The sequence below is a fragment of the Petromyzon marinus genome, chromosome 2, assembly GCF_048934315.1.
Source record: "Petromyzon marinus isolate PM22_M1 ecotype Great Lakes invasive population chromosome 2, UKy_Petmar_22M1.pri1.0, whole genome shotgun sequence".
NCBI classification, from domain to species: Eukaryota; Metazoa; Chordata; class Hyperoartia; order Petromyzontiformes; family Petromyzontidae; genus Petromyzon; species Petromyzon marinus.
The window spans coordinates 22,687,988-22,707,436 of NC_133668.1; the positions used below are offsets into that span (position 1 = coordinate 22,687,988).

Below are 19,449 nucleotides of genomic sequence, written 5' to 3' on the forward strand. Positions count from 1 at the left end.
TGTTTCCAATTCATTTTCAGGAGGACCTTCACAAGAAATGTCTGGCCAAGCAGGACTGATTATGTAAGCGGATGTCAGACACGGCACGCTGGGGCCCTGAGTGTGCCGCTGCGGTCTCGCGAGTGAATGCTGCTGCTGCTGCTCTGTGCGCTGGTGTGGAGGCTTTTTCAGCATGGTTACGCACAGCAGGCCCAGCGGGACCAGCAGGGCCAGCATCTCCATCCTTGCCAGGCAGACCCTGTGAGAAAACACGGAATACAGTCGGTCAACATCTGCATCATTAAACTGTCCAAATGCGCCAGCTGCCATTACTGATTCTACTTCGAGTGACAGCTTTGATCATTTTTAAAGACAATTACGCCGCACAATAACTCGTATCTCTACTGCAATTGGCACTTTTGGACCACTATGATTGAAAGTGTGGTATTTAGTTGTTTTTATTAGCTCTCATACTCTCAAAATAAGCCACGCAGGCTACACTGGCAGGTGCTGTGAGTGCGAACCTACAAAGGCGTTGCATGGCACACGGGGAGATGGTGTGGCCAGCACCATGCCTAGCCAACCTGTGCCTCACCAGGATTGACGTTTATGCACCGTGGCAGGTACTCATGTAAGGCTGAGTCAAATTCGGGGAGGCCAGAACAAGGTAAAATATCACTCACCTATTCATCGTTAGACATAGCAATAGGACAAAGTGCTACGTCCAAATGGCAAAGGTATCTCATTGTCTAAAATTATGGCTATTTTGACTAGTGTTGCACATTTAATAGCATTTCTACCAAGTACAATTCAAGTAGAGTCTGGGATTCAAGGTTGGGACCCACAAGGTCAAGGCTGAAAGCCATCAGGCCAGGAGCCTTTTATGTCAAGGCCAGTGTCAATTCCCGTAATGATGTGTGATGTCACACGACGTCCTCGGGAGCAGAGGTGAGTGCGTGACGTGTGACATCATTGCCTTGGTCGGCCAGGCTTATCCTTTAATCGATGGATTTAAGTGCGAAATTTTGGGTAACCCTTTGGTCAATTTGGCTGGTTTTCTCCATGGTAAGACCATAAAGGGAACACAACTATATACTAAAGTTGAGAGTTACCGTGACCCGTCGCTACACAAACAATGACACATCTCATGCGTTAACGCTCTCAACGCGTTTCAAACACCCGACTCCTCAAATCCCTTGGACCGAAGGCACCAAAAGCGAGACCCCTGAGGTCAAGGTCAAGGAAAAAAACCTGAGAAAATGTCCATGAGCTGCCTCAAGACCAAGGACTGGTCTCGAGAACCCGAGACTGATTTCATGCCAGCTATGTATTGGTACTGAGTAGAAGAAACACATGCTGTGGATGGAATATACATTACGGCTCGGAGAGCAGAGGGCACTTACAATGGGGCCAACGGGTCCAACAGAGCCCTTCTCTCCAGGCTTGCCAGACTCACCCTAGGGGGAACACACAGGACACAAAGACCGTTGAAATTGAGTTAATTCACAAAGGCCATTGACATGAGCGGTCGACATAAATGAAGACTGAGTGATGGGAACGCAGTTACAATTGTACAGATTCAAATTAAGTACTGGAGCTCAGGGCAACTGTAATTTAACTCATCTCATAGTGTAGGGAGCTAACCACTGAACCACCACTGCATCGCTGCTAAGACCATATGTCGAAGGTACATTAAAGTGCCTGGGAGCTGCAATAATATTTTTCGCGATAAAAATAACTCGGAAGTCAACTGTCTCTGATATCTGAAAGGTCAACTGTGCGTTGGTACATGTATTGTTCCCTTATATTTAACGCATCCCCTTCAAAACAACGGCATCCTGAATGAGATGTCAATTGCAATTGTACAATTTTTCAGCCTCGTGTAAAAAAAAAATCACTTCGACTTGAACACTGATTTTTTTCTTTATATTGTGAATAGAGAACAGCAAAAAAAAAACACCCTGTACGTTGAGGTGTTTTAATCGATATTCAGGAGAACACAGCATCTCCCACTGAGACCAGTCACGTATAAAACAAATTCAGAGGATGTGGTTAAGAACATTGAATACACCTCCTGTCCAGCTGCCACTGCTCTGTTTCCAAGAAAAGCCGCTGTTTGCTTCCCAGTGCCCTTCCCCAGTAAGGTGAAAACATTTTCAGGGTAACATTTCGTGAAATGATGTGGACTAAATGCATCTGCCGATAGACCCATAATTGTGCTTCAAATTTTTCCACTGTGACTGAGCAGGCTACCTACAGCAGGCGGTTGTAATTGTACATTGAAATCAATAACAATGAAATGAAAATCTTTTCAACTGTATTTCAGCATGCATCGCCCTACACCTACAGATGACAGTGTGTGTGTGTGCAGCACTTAATGAACCTAAGCAATTCCGAAAACGAGAAGTAATTACAAACATTGATCCTCTAGCCATGAATGAATCCATGGGAATTCAATGCCACTCACGTCAAATGAATTAAGCTGTCATCATACAGACTGAAAGGAAAATTGCATATTTCAGAGACAAGAGTGGAGCTCAATGTCAGGGGCCATTGTTGTTAGTGGTTCTGGTGGAGGCACTTACGGATGGGCCCTTGGCACCGGGGAAACCCATTGCTCCAGGAGCCCCACGAGCACCAGCAGCGCCAGGGGATCCAGGGCTACCATCATTTCCAGCGGGGCCCTGTATTCGGATGAAAGTCCACGGAAGGCAGGAGGGCAATGGGACATGAAGGAGGGATTTAACGCGCAAGGAACAATTCACCCCACCGGTGGTTCGACGAATTGTCACAAACAAGGGTCGACATTCGATTCAAGTACTAATTCTTTGTATTCGTCTCGTTTTGCCGTCTCGAATGTATTGTTTTTATTTCTCTTTTATCTCATTCTCACAGTATTGTTGCTCAATTAGCTCAAATGTAACATTGGCATACTCTTTTGCAAGCGTGTACATACATTTCAGAAAAGAGATTATCACACCCACCATTTGATACATTAATTGAGTGCAACAGTGATTTCCATCAAAGTATCGATTCATTATAAAATGGGCTTATCTTCACCAAATTCAATAAACACAAATATATCACAGCAACAAAGAACAACTCAAACAACACGCAAAGGAAAAGTACATGAAAAAATAAGTAAATATGTTTATGCCCATCATGATATATATGTTTATATGTTATTTTGATATCAAGTCTATATTTAACCCATTTCGCACTCTCAATAAAACCTTGGTGAAAATATGCATATCGAAATTTATTGTTCCAGCAATGCTTTAATGCTCAGAAAAATAGGACTTCATTTATCTTATTTTTATTCATTTATGAAACATAATTACTGTTCTTAACTTCCCGAAATAGGATGGTAATTCATAAATCAGTTGCTTAAAAACGCAAACGGCAAAGCCGTCAAAATACATTCGCGGTCGATAGATACGTGAACCTGTATTGAACTTTGTAATTTTACGCATCCATAATATGGGAAAGTCAGAACGCTTATTGGAACAAAACGGAGAGAGAGAAAAAAACACACACACACACACATGTCCACTATGCACAACCACCCAAATGCATCAATATGCATGCTCTTGTCAGAGGTCGCTGAGACACAGACTGGGCTATAAGGAGCATGAAACCAAGCAGACAGGGCACTCACAGGGGGGCCGGTTTTGCCATCGCTGCCAGCGTGTCCAGGACTTCCAGTCGAACCCTACAGTTCACGCGCACAAACACATCACGGTCACTTACAAGCTCATCATTTCACTTGTCTTTTTGAGGATGTAGATGACCAACTTTTCATTTGGAAAAGGTCCACTACTACTGCTATTACAGATTTCCTTTGGCTGCAGAGCATTATAAATATATATGTTTTAACATGCCTCACTAATGATGAGACCGAAAGCGTTTTAATGCGGGTCCAGAATGCCCTTATTTAAACAAATGCTGCTGGCGAACTTACGTACTGAATGTGCTGAAATATACTTTTTTTTATTTAATGGGGAAAGAGAGATGATCGTAACGCTTTATATTATTACATTCGGATAGGCACAGTCAACCATCGCTGTAAGTGACAAAACACTTTGCTATTATAAAGGAAACACCTTGCGGTGGGGAATATTAGCATAATGAGACACATTGCCACTACGAAACCTGTTGCTACTGCCACGATGAAACACATTGTCGTCCTGAATCACATTGATGCGACGAAGTACACACTGCTCCGACCAGACGCCGTGCGATGCTGTGACCTACCCGAGGACCAGGAAGTCCGGCTTCGCCAGGCCTGCCAGGGTCTCCAGAATTACCCTTAGCTCCAGCTGGGCCTGTGGCACCCCTCTCTCCAGGAGGACCCTGTGAGCGGGGACGTTAACGTACACATCACACTCCTGAGCCAGTCTCAGCAACTTCTTGAACAATATGAGAGCTACTGTGATGTGTAATGCTCCGATGTTTTATTAACTCAAAGGCATCATTGCACAGAACTTCTTTTTTGTGTGTGTTGTTAAGTTTGTTTTCCTTCCCTGCGCCTCCGATTAGCAAGGTTGGCTAGGTACGGTGCGAAATAAGTTCAACATGCATCCATACATTGCACACTTCACACATTAGAAACATTCACATCTAAGGTGTAAACTGATTATAGCATGAACTTAAATGTAAACCTTGTATATTTAATTATCATTATTGCATCTTCTCAGTGGTGCTGTTGTTGAAGATTAATGTCACACAGTATGATTTAATGAAATGGTTTGATTTCTAAAAGCGTGCAATATTTTAATGTTATACAAAGGGTGTGAAATGGGATACTTAACAATGAATGGAATACACAACATGTATGTGAAATGTTGCATAAACGTATGCCAAAGTGTTCCACATAAGCTCTTAAGCTACAAAATGTATCAACACAGCCTGCCTCTCAACAAGTGCAATCTTGCATTGCATGGGATGTGCAGGGGCGGTATGAAAAGCGGTGTACCTTTGCGCCAGGTGACCCATCTCCACCAGGGGCTCCACGGCTTCCAGGGGCTCCCTGCGAATGGCAGCGAGCAGAACACAATGCTCAAGGTCACTGGCAGCGAGCAGAACGCAATGCTCAAGGTCATTGGCAGCGAGCAGAACACAGTGCTCAAGGTCATTGGCAGCGAGCAGAACACAATGCTCAAGGTCACTGGCAGCGAGCGGAACACAATGCTCAAGGTCATTGGCAGCGAGCAGCACACAATGCTCAAGGTCATTGGCAGCGAGCAGAACACAATGCTCAAGGTCATTGGCAGCGAGCAGAACACAATGCTCAAGGTCATTGGCAGCGAGCAGAACACAATGCTCAAGGTCATTGGCAGCGAGCAGAACACAATGCTCAAGGTCATTGGCAGCGAGCAGAACACAATGCTCAAGGTCATTGGTGGTGTGGCCAGTGGCGACGCTTGGCATAAACGAACCAAGACAAAAGCTCAGGGACTCAAGTGACACAAGGTCCCCGGATTAATCAACAAAAATATGGGTGCATTAAATATTAACTAAAATGATGCTAGTAAAGAAAATGAGCTTACGAACATAGCACATGCCACTTAATCTATCTCAACTCTATCTTGTCCACATCCTTCTTTATTTTCAATACCTATCTATATTTGTCTATATTTCTGTTATCTCACTACACCTATACATATTATCTATATACTGTATTTTGTCATCTCATGAGGATATCCATTCATTGAAAGGGGGCCCCACTAAATAATTTCTGCTTAGGGCTCCCAATCGGCCAGCACCATCACTGGATGTGGAACACTCAACCCACATCTTTTTTTTTACAAAGCAAAGTATGCAGGTCCCAAGCTAACACAGGGCTAGTCCGCAACCACCACCAATTGTACCTTTGCCATGACCTGCATAATCTCTTTTAACCTTTTCCTATATACTATGTGTACCGCGAGGCATTGGAATCCACATTTCCGAGCAATAATCTACTAAGTTTGGTTGAGGTAAGATCTGATTTGGTACATGCACAGATATTTTGTCAGTCCAATGGATGGGGGTCTCCCCATACTGTCCAAGTAATGGGGGTTATTTGACCATACTTCACCGTGCTGGTCATTCGGAGTTGGTGAAAGTGAGGAGCATCGCACAGGGCGTCATTCTGTTTTGTTGTACTGCCCTCTGCTGCCCACGATTTCGACATTCAAAGCTGCAGGGTGGCCACCCATACAAGCCGTGTCCGTTGTGAGATCTGATGAGATCGGACACTTTCCGAGTAATTTTCCAGATTATTGAATAGTGAGTTCAACTTGCGTTTTCAACCGACAGTTGTATTAATATACAATAGTTTATTAAGCCTTTGGATTGAAGGCTAGTTATACTATTGTTGTTTCGGTCTATATTGTGAGTTTATATTTGTTAGTTTTTTTTTCCAGGTTCTTAAAAGTACAGAGACAATTTTTTTTTTACCAGTCCTGAAATACATCCTACACAGTCGCTTGTATATCTATGTGAAATAAAATGAAAAGGATAACGATCATATTAATGTGAGAATTTTATACAAATTTAGCGTGCTGTTATGATGGCGTCTTGTCCCATGCATAAACCATTCTCATAAGCCCATTTGGCTGATGTTATCAGTGTTTGCAATTTTTTTTTTTTAAATATTGAAACTGTGTAACGATGGAAATCTCACTGGACATCAATACGCTTGATAAGTATTTTTCTTCGTATTAGCAGCGCGCGACGGACATTGCACGTTCATTGTCGCGTGCCTTCTTCAAAAAGCCCTTCACCGAGGAGGTCCATCGCGAGTAAACCTGCGATTTCATAACAAAGCATTTGAGAGCGCGCGTCTGAAACACGTAAGAACCGCCTCTTACCCTCTCGCCAACGGGGCCGGGTGGACCTCCGGATCCAGGCTCTCCACGACCTCCACGCTTGCCGGCTGCTCCTGTCGGGCCAGAAGGACCCGCACTCCCAGATGGGCCCTGTTGACGCAAGGTGAAAGCGTGGGGGAGATGACAAACAGGACACACATCGTTCGCATCGCTGGACCCACGCTCGCAAGCGGTGCATTGTTTTCTGCGTACCAAAGGATGGGGGTAGGTACGTTTTCTAGCTAAATGAAGATACAGCGTTTCAAGTGCAGCCCAATCTTGTTGGGCTATGTCTGTTTTTCTTAAACATGTTGCCCCCTTAGCTGTTACTCCCGTTCTCACTCTATGATGCAAAATTCGAAAACTTATTGCGTACGGACAATTATATTGTACGAATTTAGTTGTATGCATGAATTGTCACTACTGTCCTATAGATCGGCAGTAATGCACATGCATACCGTGACCTGGGGTACCTGAAGCGAACCCAAATTAGTCTTTCGAATGTAAATGCCACTTATCACGGGGTAGGTTTTCGTTTGCAGTGGTAACAATATTTATACCATAACTGAATACCACAACAAGTGCAAAGTACACAATGAATAAAGCGAAAACAGTGGATTGCAGATTATGTCACCACACGTGATGGGACGACATGACTACCCAAACCATGGCCATATCTAATTTTTTCATAAATCATGTGACTTACTATGTCCGATTGCCTGCAGCCAATCAGACAGAGTAAGTCACGTGACTTACAGAAACATATAGATATGGGTATGCAGCCAAGCAGATGCCTATTGATTGGTGGCAAGCTCTCATATTTTTCAAAACAGAATACACATTGTCTATCTGCCAAAGTATGCCACGAATATTGCGTGTCCATTCATACCTAAGCTACAATAAAGTTCCTTACTCACGCAATGTCTCCTGGGTCATCTTTTTTTTCTGTTTGAAATTATTTACAGACGTAGGTGTCACCATACTCACAGGGTCACCCTTGGCACCAGGCTCTCCCTTGTTTCCATTCAGGCCAGGCTCTCCCTGCACGGACAAAGACACCAAAGCAGTCAGCACACACAGTATTACACTACCTGCCACGTTATTACGGTGCTGGGAAACACTAAGCCACACTCTTTGCCTTGGCATCCACAAACTGTCACAGGGTTGGGTGATCAGGGTGGCTGCCCAGAGTGCTAAGGAATGACAGGCCTCAAACCTATTATGGGGGCAGTAATTAACAGGGTTATGCAAGTATAAACTGATGGGTAGTCAAATAGTGGATAACAGATGGAAACACATGCTATGGTTATTATTAGAGTATTATTTTAAAGTGACGACACGTAATTCTTTGTTTGACCAGGTTGCCGTTTATGTTAAGTAAAAACAACATAAAAATGCTACATTTCAAAGTAAAATTTGGATAAAATGCATTTAACCAAAGGTAGGTTTAATATTAAGTAACTGGACGTAAAATTGTTCAAATGCATTCAGGTTTCATGTTGTGTTTGGTACTTCTGAGATAAAGCCATAACAAAAAAATGTTGATTTTAAAATATGGGATATGGATATTATGCCCTAGTAATAAGAATGGATACAAATTCATACTCCTTTAATAGGAAAATGCAAGTATACAAATACTGCTTCTGCTACCTTATACATAAAATAACATCCACAATAACATGTTATCTCAAAATCAGAACTGTTTTTTGTATCAATAAGGGGGAACAAAACATCTCAATATTTAAGACGGATTGACAGAACCATCAAAATGAGTATTTCTTAAAGAGTTCCAAACAGTTGAAACCTCAAAATCTTCCTTTGATGCCAGTCGCTTGAACATAATGCTAGACTTGAGGCTGGTGGTATGGCAACAGTATTAGTCTGAACCTTGACTCGAATACTCAATATTTGTAAATAGGCAGGGATTAGATTTTAACATGAAAGCTAAGGTTATGTTTTAAATGTATCAACAGGTTCGGGTTTTAGATTGAATTAAAAACTAAGGCCATTGTTTGTATTGTGGCTAATGGAAGATGGAAAGTTTTCTGCTCACGGCCAACACCAGGGACGATTATCTAAAACGGTCCTGGGCCTCTCCTAGATCGACTCAGCATCAAACGAGTGCGGAATGTAAACATCACCACCGGGGAGACAAAGGCGGCTGGGCGTGGTGATGGCCACGCACCCCCTTGTGTGCCGCGCCGGCCTTCATCGGCGCTCGCTAACAGCTCATGGCCCTACAGTCTTCGAAGGATATAGGGGAATCTTTGCATTTGTCTTTGTGATCGAAAGATGGCTTACACTGGCACCCCTGGGGCCGGGCGGTCCGACTGATCCGGCAGCTCCTGGGCCACCAACGCTTCCTGGGGAACCTGGGGCACCAGCCATGCCAGGGGCACCCTGGTGATATGCACAGAAAGAGAAATGTACCCGATTAGTCAAATGTTTTTTTTCTCTCACACATCCACATGCACGCGCTGGCATTGGAAATATAACAAGTGAACTCATTTGCCAAAATGAAAATTATGTGGGGAGTAATAAAAAAGACATCGCCATTAAATATGCACAACTGGGTATACACACATGCACCATGTTATAGATAATATTTTCTATGTGTATATATAAAGGGTACCTAAGAATTAGGATAAGGCAATTGTACTATTTACTATGTTAGATAATTCACTATACACTCATAATCAGCAGCTGTCAAGTATCAACTATCTTCAATCTATCTTACTCCTGCACATAAATAAATCTTATCAATCCCTCTCCGCAGAGGGATGTCCCCAAAGGCGTGTTCCCTCCTCTGGCTGCCATCCCCTAACCAGTCTCGTCCAGTGGCTATCATCCCTTTTAGCAATGCGTCTGACTCAAGCCCACTATTATGTTTGATTCAATATGATGCCTCTAATATGCATTTGTTCTCTCATGCGTGTCATCCTCTTTCTGCCTGCCGCTTGTCGTTCCATCTGTAGATTATAAAAGAGGATCAATAGTGCACGTCTTTAGGAACTGCTGATGGTTTTATGCATAATATACAAAAGCAGAGAGAGAGTAGTTCATACACGTTTGTATGGCTCCTTATCACAAACGGGAGAGTTGGTGATTGAGCAAACGCATTCTGATCATGCCAAACAAAAGCAGCCATTACAGCCAGGACAAGCTTACAATTCTATAAATGACTCGTGCGATTTTCTATTATCGCAGGATTTAGTGAAAAGTAATGAGAGCACCGCACAAACACAAAAGGGACAGCGTCCATGTGATGTTGAGCCATAGCAGGTGCAGGAGGTGATGATTGTAAAGGAAAATGACCCAGCGTTTACATACTCGTGTTATCATGGTGTGTTGATTGTGTTTTGTTCATACCGATTCACCCACAAATAAAAGAAAAATTCATATGTAAGCATACCTTCAGCAGGAGGATAATCTATACACTATTTATTGGCCCAAGTAATATACATTATACTGATATATACAGTATATGTATTACACTCCTTAAAATATTATACTAATTACACATATTTACAGTTACAAAAATGTTAATCTGAAATATAATTATTTAGTTTAATTATTGTTTTATCACTGACCGATATTAAACTGGCCTCAGTTTTACATACTAAACATATAACCATTTGCCCTACTCACTTCCTTAAATGTTAACCCCTTTACTTGGCATAATTATCCTGGTATTTATCTCTAATTATGTTTTCATCATTTTATATAGCCATGCTTTATAGGCCCCATTTGCAAAGGAACACATTATTTTAACCGTACTCTTATCAGGAGCACTTTGAATATCTGGGTGAAAATGATGCTTTGCAAAAGTGAACATTGTTATTTTATTTTCAGCCACCAGCTCATGAGGGACATTTTATGGTAATTAACTACCTGCATGGTGGGATGATGCATATTAAGCATCATTCCCAGCAGGTGTTATACCGTAATAAATACAGTACCTAATTAACATAAAACTGGCAAGCAATAAAACGCAATTAGTTCCCAGCCTCTTCCATATTAAATGGACATTCTCTCACACACGCATTTGATAATATGTCCGAAAATGTTTGCAGTATACTAAAGCTAGAGTGCACCACCAAATGTATATTTACTATAAGTCACGTAAGCACATTTACCTTGATGTTTATTTACGCTTGTGTGGGACTTACACATTTCTATTTAATGCTATCTGAGAATTACGAAGAGATAATATATATTTGTGTTAGCATGATGCAGAGTACACGCACAACAGCTGGAACAGCACAATGCTCACATCATCGAGCACGTGTTTAAAATCGAGTATTTATTCTTAACCTGTGTTTTAAGTCGTATGCTAAACTGCAGAAGCTCCACCCCTCTTTATTATGAAGCTCAGCGTCATAACACAGCGTGTCAGTATTAGATTTATGTGTAAATTGTGAATTATTTTTTGCAAATAGTTTGATTTGTCGACTTACAGCAGCACCTTTGGCTCCAACACCGCCATCAGATCCTGCCAGACCCTGAAAGACATCACAAAATAATCACAGCTTTGAAAACCCAACAATATTTTCAATTCATGGGTGCCAATAGCAGCACGATTGAATCATTCTTAAATTCTGATAATTATTACTGAATTCTTCATACCTCCCATTTGAATTGGGTAATCGGATTTGTGTGGAGCTTGGTAATCAGTATTAGTAATGATGGCATTTGTATGGTGGAGTACAGTACGAAGGATTTGGTGGGTTTGCATTAATTGTATTTGTTATACTTTTCCACAAGGGATCTAGTTTTTATTGTGTTCTTAAATACCATGACCACCACACTACAGCAGTGCTTCAATTGATCAGATTAATGCAAGTATCTCTGGCTAACAGACACTGAACAATATATATAGTCTTAATTTGAAGCTGTCGTGACTGCAGGAATCCATACTCTCTGGTTCTTTCTGTAAAGTCACGTAGGTAGAAAAAATAATCAAATGAAATAAAACACGACGTTTCGGTCACGTAGGTAGAAAAAATAATAACATAAAATAAAACACGACGTTTTGATCGCAACACAAGCGTCCGTCTTCACCTAAAACGTCACCTGAAGACGGACGCTTGTGTTGGGATCGAAACGTCGTGTTTTATTTTATGTTATTATTTTTTCTATCTATGTGACTTTACCGAAAGAACCAGAGAGATTGTATATAGTTTAAGATACAGATTTTACGAGTCGTGGAACTTACATTAATTCGTGTTAAATATAGCACGACAAAATGTATACTCGGGTTGGATTATTATTGTGATTACACAACATCAATAGCAATTAATTTAAACAAGTAACATGATTGAAAAGCTGATTGATAAGATCTTCTAATTTTTTCAATTATTATTAAACAATATTCTTCCAAATAATAATGAAGTGTGATTTATTGATAATGCTGAATTGTAATAGCCCTTTTGATTTAAAGCTTTCGTGACTACATGGATTCATCTTCTTGGTTCTTTCGGTAAAGTCACGTAGAAGGGAAATAATAAAATAATAAAAATAAAACATAATAAAATAAAATTATCACGACGTTTCGGCCACAACACAAGCAGCCGTCCTCAGGTGAAGAAACAGAACTGTCTTCCCGACAGTTCTGTTTCTTCACCTGCTTGTGTTGTGGCCGAAACGTCGTGATAATTTTATCCTATTATGTTTTTTTTTCCCCTTCTACGTGACTTTACCGAAAGGACCAAGAAGATGTAATAGCCCTGCTTCCTCATGATGCAAACTCTGATGTGTGAGTGCAGGAAAGGATTCTTTGTGAGTGGTGTGGCCGCTCAGGAGATGCAGTGTCACTGCTTTGACGCACGGCAGGCCCAGCAGGTCCTGCAGGGCCTGAGGCTCCAGGCTCTCCACGTTGACCCTGCGCCCCATCAGGCCCACGAGCTCCAGGTCCTCCTGTGTCACCCTGTGAATGCGCGACACACACACACAGATAGGCCCTCATCAAGATTCAACGTCTGTACGGATGGTCGCGATCTAGACACCAAGTAGGCTTCTCAAGGAATTGGAACGGTCAAGCACTGAAACATATTATAAGGTGTGACATCATGTCATAAGTCAATTTGGGGTCTCTGAGGTACCAAAAATCCAGGAGAGACCACGGGAAGAAGAATATTTAATAAAAGCACAACCGGATTTCAATGCGTTGCCTCAAGTGGTGTATTATAATTATTATTCAAATGGGAAAAAAATGGGACTTTTGTTTCCCAGGAACAATGACAGATGTATCACGACAGCTACCTCGAAAATAAGAACATTCTGGAAAAATTAGGGCAGGTGGCAACCCAGAGCTATATTAGCATTTACAAAAGGGCACATAGAGCTTTTGGGCCACGTAGCATTTGGAGATCAAAAACCTTTGGTCATGCTGTTTCCTTGTTTAAGCAGTCTCGGAGAAACACGACGTAAAGCATTTTAAGAAATAAACTCTTTAGGAAAATTATAGAAACGGCCACAGAGAAGAGGTAATCTACTTCAATGCAGTGTGAGGTCTTTAAATAAAGTTAATATTGCCTCAATAACACCTTACACGACTTGTGAAATAACCATAAAGCTTTGTTATTCTTTCATAATGTACTGTGAGTGTTCAAACAGAACTGTTTTCAACACTGGCTCAGCGCTTCCCATGTAGATGAGCCTCATGTCAATGATTATATGAACAGTGAGATCCTTACATTGACCAAATAGTTTTCGGGGGACATCATTTGGCTTTGGCCATAATGACATTTTCCTCTTGATCTAGTATTCTATTACAAATGCACTAAATATGTTATTGCTATCGTCTCACCCACCTTGGGTCCTGGAGGACCGGGGAAACCAGCTGGGCCAGTGGGTCCATTGGGTCCCTGTTTGGAAAAATGAACACAGACTTATGACAGACACCTCAAGCCGAAGGACAATCTCATGTATCACTCCAAGTTGTGTATTTGTTGTCCTGAGATAAGCCAGTTTATATTTTCCTTGTTTTGGGGACAGGGGAGATGGGCAGAGGAGAATCAATCCTATACACGCAGATATTTTTCATTATTAACAGCCATAACCAGTTCACTGCTGGATGAAGGCAATCCCATGTCATAACCATCTACAAATGTCTTATGATGCCATAATTAATTTTGCCCTTGCAGTTGAGCTAACCCAGATCGTTTGCAATTTGTGAGTTCAGTAGAGGAGATGTTGGTATTTTGCAATCGGTCATATTATTGTTCGATTTCTGTTTGTTGAGATATTAACCCTGTTTGCTAAAAAAAAAAAAAACCCTTTTAAGACATATTTGAACGAAGTCTGTTTTTAAATAATTGAGGATGGCAATTATATGTATTAAACATTTTATAAACATGCAAAAATGATGTACATAAGTAAATTAACCAACAGATATTAATTCCCTAATAGGAATCAAATTAAGGTACGGAAAACATCAATGCACCTATAACACAGGTTTCAACTTCTCTTAGACTAAGGACCCTTTACCCTCTTGCAGACCTCCTGCAATGATGACCGCTGCCCTCTAGGATAAAATCTGTAAATGAGGACCACAATGCCACTAAAAAAATTATCGTAAAAGAGGACGACAGTGTGAGTCTTCAGGAACTCCTGATGGTCTTATGCATAATGCATGAAGGTCGAGTGCTTTATACACGCTTCGTGTATGTGTTGTTTGAAATGTATGCCCCCCCTAGGAGTTTGATGAATTCATTCTTTAACACCCCCTGATCCGTAACACTTTTACAGACAATCTGGGAAAACACATAAATTCAACGTGGACTGCCTTAGCTTTGTTGTAATGCTCATGAGCTGCTTATGCTTACCCTGGGCCCTGGGGGACCGCTCTGCCCATCGTTACCACGTGCTCCCTGCAAGATGACACACAAACGCAGGCCAACACTCATGAAACATGCAGCAGGAGTCGTAGGGAAGTGTACGTGAACCTTGACGAGTCGTTAGAGTAGGGAACAAACAACACAAGGACCCGTAGAAGTTTGTACTAAGCCAGTTAGGTCTATCGATACCTGTGATAATTTAACATACAGTTAAATCCCATTTTTGCAATAAATGCAAACTTTCTATGGGGAATTTTTCAACACCATAGAAACTTGGTTACAGCAAACAAACAAAAAAAACACGAACAAGATACCACTGTAAAAAACACAACGGAATGTATAGAAATATGCGGTATATGATTTGGGTGTATACGTATACACCCATGTGTATGACGTCGGTTGAAGGTCAACTCACAGCAGGGCCATTGGGTCCTGTACGGCCCCTCTCGCCAGGCGAACCCCGTGGGCCCTGAAATACAGATGATACAGATGAGCACCACATATAGCAGCACAGCGCAGTCGAGGTGATACCACAGCAACGCATAAAGCACCCTTCATCCAGGTGACTGCCACGGACAAAATATAATGCAGGTGCACACAAATGTTAAGCCCCTGATACATGCACTCCACTTTCTGTATCTCAGTATAATTTCATGCATTGCATCTCTCAATGCGTGTTTTCGTTTTTTTGGTACCAACTATTGTTCAACTCTTCTGTTTAAAATATTGTTCCATTTTGTTCGTGAATGTACACGCTTTTCATCGACGTGTCGCGGCTGGTAATGTGTACAGATTGACAAACTTTGTCTGAAAGCATATCGGTACTATTATTAATTTCATTATCGTAATATGCTTGATTATAAACATCAGCATACCAAAACAATCCACAAATACATTATTTCATTTAAATTGAGATATACACAAAAAGCTAAAAAGTAGCTATTTAAGTACTCTAAGTAGGATGAACTATTCTGAGTATGTGTCAATTCATTGGTTACCCATGTTAGGTCCAGAACAAAGCATCTTTTTTACCTTTTTGACAAGTAACGTTATCTCAACGATGCTATCCGACTCATGTCAATAAGCAAATGAAAATTATCTTTAGAGCCCTCATAGTCTAAGAGGGCATCACATCACGTGAGAAAACAGCCTCGAAAGTTAAGAATCAGAACATTTATTTAGACTGGAGGAATCCGATGAGCTATGAAGCTCTTTTTCACAAGTCAATTTGATGATGTTAAACGACAGTGTATTGTAATAACTTTAATTGGATTACATTAACCAGCGCAAGAAAGCTTGCCCTTTTTTAAAATCATGAATGAGTGATTCACTGCAAGTCTGCCATCCGATGTACTTATAGCTCCTTCGTCTTCACAGCGAGCATATGCCACTTATACAAATCACGTACCGCTGCGCCTGGTCCACCATTCGCGCCAGGGCTACCGGACTCTCCCTGTAAAAGAGATAATGGAAGCATGTTATAAAAATGAACATCAACAATATTTTTCAATGCACCATGGAATAGGTCGTGATAATAATAATAATGAACAGCCCTCTGTCAATCCACTGCAGTCCATGGTCAGATTTTACCCTCCACCGTCGCCAGGAATCGAACTCAGGTCACCGTGTTCATAACAGGGACTGACCATTGCATCCCCACCCAATCCCCACGTTAGAATATACCATTCTTAATATTCCCAACATTACAAAACTGAACCATTTATTTTTTGTTATTACCCAAACCCACAAAGAACTACATCAGAAATGATGTGCGGATGCATATTTTGGCGCACTACAAAGGGTTAGGATATATATATATTAATTTCATTCTCATGTGAGGTCTTCTTTGTGCTGAAACATATTAAGTAGTAGATTTGTGAATCTACTGCTGGACAGAGGCCCTCTTCACATTGTGTTGGTTATTGGGGTTGTTTGATTGCACTTCACCGTGCGCAGTAAATCTAACCACAGCTGCAGGTGCTATTGTAGTGTGTGTGTGAGTTAGTTTTACAAGAGTAACCAACACCAAGCTATCTCCGGATTTTCGTGAGCAATGATGACAGTCCTCACCCTTGCTCCAGCAGCACCGGTCTCTCCCTTCCCTCCATCTTTTCCGTTGAAGCCCTGCAACGGAAGGCAACGTCAGTTCGCAGAACCCAACAGTGACATTTTAAAAAAATACTGCCGTCAAAAGCGTTTATTATGGGGGTATATATATATTTTTTAAAATAAACAAATTCATATTTCGTTACGTTCGAAAGTTAAGGATAAAAGTGCATTTGTTGCACTGCTTTGTTTTAAGGTTAGTATGTATGATATTGGGCTTCTTTGCACCATACATAGCCAACCGTGCTAATGGGAGGTGCAGGGAAGGACAGCGAACTAAACACAAAAAGCGGCTCTAAAGAGTTTGGGAATGACTGAAGCATCGCACAGCAGGGTGAACCTCAGCAGTGTGGTGATTCCAGTAAATTAACTTACCCTGCTTCCCTTGATGCCGGGAAGACCAGGGGTTCCTGGGAACCCACGACCTCCCTGCCGAAGACAAACATCAGCCATGTCAACCGAGCACTCTCATACCACTTGAACTTAACCAGTGACCTCAAGCGAACAGTCACAGTGAATGCAGAGGCTATGTACCACCTATGGTTACATCTTAAACTCCAAATGTTGGGTCGGTTGCATAGCTGTGGCAATATCTCATACGCTGAAATTACGTGGGTAATGAATATTTGCGATAGAGTTTGTGAATCTATGTAATGGAAGTAAGAAAAAAAGCTGCGCATAGAAGAAGCCCTGACGATGCAGGCAGTGATGAGCAGGAAACTGGAACTATTTGGACACATGTGTAGGATGGACAAGAGCAGCAAAATTAGAATTGCGTTGTTTGGAAAAATGTAAGGGACCGGAAAGAGAGGAAGACCTGACAGAGAACGGCTTGACAACAACATGAGAGATTGGTGCCAGAAAGATGTGGCACTACTTGAGCATATTGGCACAAGTGGAAACGTTACAAAATGTGCAGTGGACACCTAAGGGCTGTCTGCCCATGGATCGTGATGATGTGAGGATGATACAGTTCGCATTTTTCTTGTAAGTGCCCCTGCAATCCTATACCTGTAAACCCATACAAGTCACCCCGTATTCTTGTACAGGGAAATTGAGTTTTCAGGTCCATACGGCGTACAGCCGTTTCAATACGGGAAATTTTTTGTTGTCTATTTGTTAGTGTTTCTCCCTTGTGACGGGACTTTGTAGGATGAACGTTGAGATTTATAAGGGCACGGGGTGACCAATAAGGTGGTCTGAGTTGGTCTGAAAAAAGGTAGGCGCTGATAAGGGGTTTGACAGTTATGTAATCCATATATGGTGTACCACTTGTTAACGACTCTGCAATGAAACCAGTGTGCTGTCAGCACATTGTATGTTGGTGTGTGATACTTAACAAGGGCAATAATTACATGGTGGTTTCACCATAGTGGATGGAATTAAGGGTGACGATCAACCTACAGATCTCAGCGATTACACCATTTTTACTTGGTGTCGCACATTATATTACAACATTAGATAAATGTGTTTACAAAGACTGCTGATTCAACAATGTGAAGTGTTTATTGTTGACCTGGAACCTTCAGTACATGTGGCCTTGGTCATAGTTCCATCACGTACCTGAGCACCGGGCAATCCTCGCTCTCCATTCCTGCCTGCACGGCCAGCCTCACCCTGCAAAGCATCAGCAGTACATCAGCGAGGGTGACACCAACGTAACTGTATATATGTGCTATACAATGGCTAACGGTAGTCAGTGAAAAATAAGTTAAGTAAAAAAAAAATCTCCCCGATATGTCTTAAGATTGTACCGTGCGTCGTTCTGCAACACGCCTGACGTTTAGCTCCATGTGCCGGGAGCTTACCGGAGAAGCTCCAAGCTTACAGAGAAGCTCCAGGCACGTGGAGCGAAACGTTGGACATCGTGCCGAACAACATGTGGTGCAATCCAACAACACATCAGAGAGCGATACAGAGAAATCGCAAAAAACCTACGCGGTGGTATAACTTAAGTGTAAGTTAAATTTTTATTTAAAGCTTTCGTGACTGCAGGGATTCGTATTCTTGGTTCTTTCGGTAAAGTCACCACGTAGAAGGGTAAACAATAAAATAATAAAAAAATATAAAACAATAATATTCTCACGACGTTTCGACTGCAACACAAGCAATCATCATCATCAGGTGTGAAAACCACAGCAAGAAAATGTAAGTGATTTAGTTATTTATTTATTGAGGACATGCGGCCTATTTTCCATGGCTCATTTCACTTACATCATCTCCATTCTTGCCAACAGCGCCTGGGGGACCTGGAGGTCCGACTGGGCCCTGAAATGCGACACAAAGTTGAAGATTGAATGGTTACATTTTGAAGGCAGGTGTTGTATTATTATTCCATTGAACAGCACATAATGCGAAGTCAACTACCCACGGCAATGAACTGATGAACAAGTCATTGCGCTGTACATAATCTATTCCTTGCTGAATAGAAAATGGGAATGATCATTCGTATTAAAATGTAAATAGCAATGAGAATGATCATTCGTAATAAAATGTAAATAGTAATGCTATAAATATACAGGGCTCTCATTCCATCAATGTTTTTTAGCAAAAATACATTTACCATTTGACATAGTATTTGATAGAAAGATAGATTGAGCTGGTATTTGACATAATTTCCCGAAAGAAATAATTATATTATATTTAAATTGAATGATCAACTCATATTTTTAGCT

General features: G+C 41.5%; 1 protein-coding gene across 1 annotated transcript in view; it reads right to left on the minus strand.

The window, feature by feature from the left end:
• The window catches only part of LOC116944932 (uncharacterized), a 58,838-nt gene that overhangs the window by 21,468 nt on the left and 17,921 nt on the right, over nucleotides 1–19,449 (minus strand). Inside the window, exons 11-29 of the mRNA XM_032958886.2 lie at nucleotides 18,989–19,042; nucleotides 18,338–18,391; nucleotides 17,150–17,203; nucleotides 16,739–16,792; nucleotides 16,077–16,121; nucleotides 15,084–15,137; nucleotides 14,657–14,701; nucleotides 13,643–13,696; nucleotides 12,658–12,756; nucleotides 11,288–11,332; nucleotides 9,132–9,230; nucleotides 7,818–7,871; nucleotides 6,834–6,941; nucleotides 4,955–5,008; nucleotides 4,234–4,332; nucleotides 3,638–3,691; nucleotides 2,565–2,663; nucleotides 1,383–1,436; nucleotides 185–238 (exon numbers count right to left, since the gene is read on the minus strand). Coding sequence (XP_032814777.1) covers nucleotides 185–238; nucleotides 1,383–1,436; nucleotides 2,565–2,663; nucleotides 3,638–3,691; nucleotides 4,234–4,332; nucleotides 4,955–5,008; nucleotides 6,834–6,941; nucleotides 7,818–7,871; nucleotides 9,132–9,230; nucleotides 11,288–11,332; nucleotides 12,658–12,756; nucleotides 13,643–13,696; nucleotides 14,657–14,701; nucleotides 15,084–15,137; nucleotides 16,077–16,121; nucleotides 16,739–16,792; nucleotides 17,150–17,203; nucleotides 18,338–18,391; nucleotides 18,989–19,042 — 1,233 coding nt within the window. The remainder of the gene's footprint in view (nucleotides 1–184; nucleotides 239–1,382; nucleotides 1,437–2,564; nucleotides 2,664–3,637; nucleotides 3,692–4,233; nucleotides 4,333–4,954; nucleotides 5,009–6,833; nucleotides 6,942–7,817; nucleotides 7,872–9,131; nucleotides 9,231–11,287; nucleotides 11,333–12,657; nucleotides 12,757–13,642; nucleotides 13,697–14,656; nucleotides 14,702–15,083; nucleotides 15,138–16,076; nucleotides 16,122–16,738; nucleotides 16,793–17,149; nucleotides 17,204–18,337; nucleotides 18,392–18,988; nucleotides 19,043–19,449) is intronic.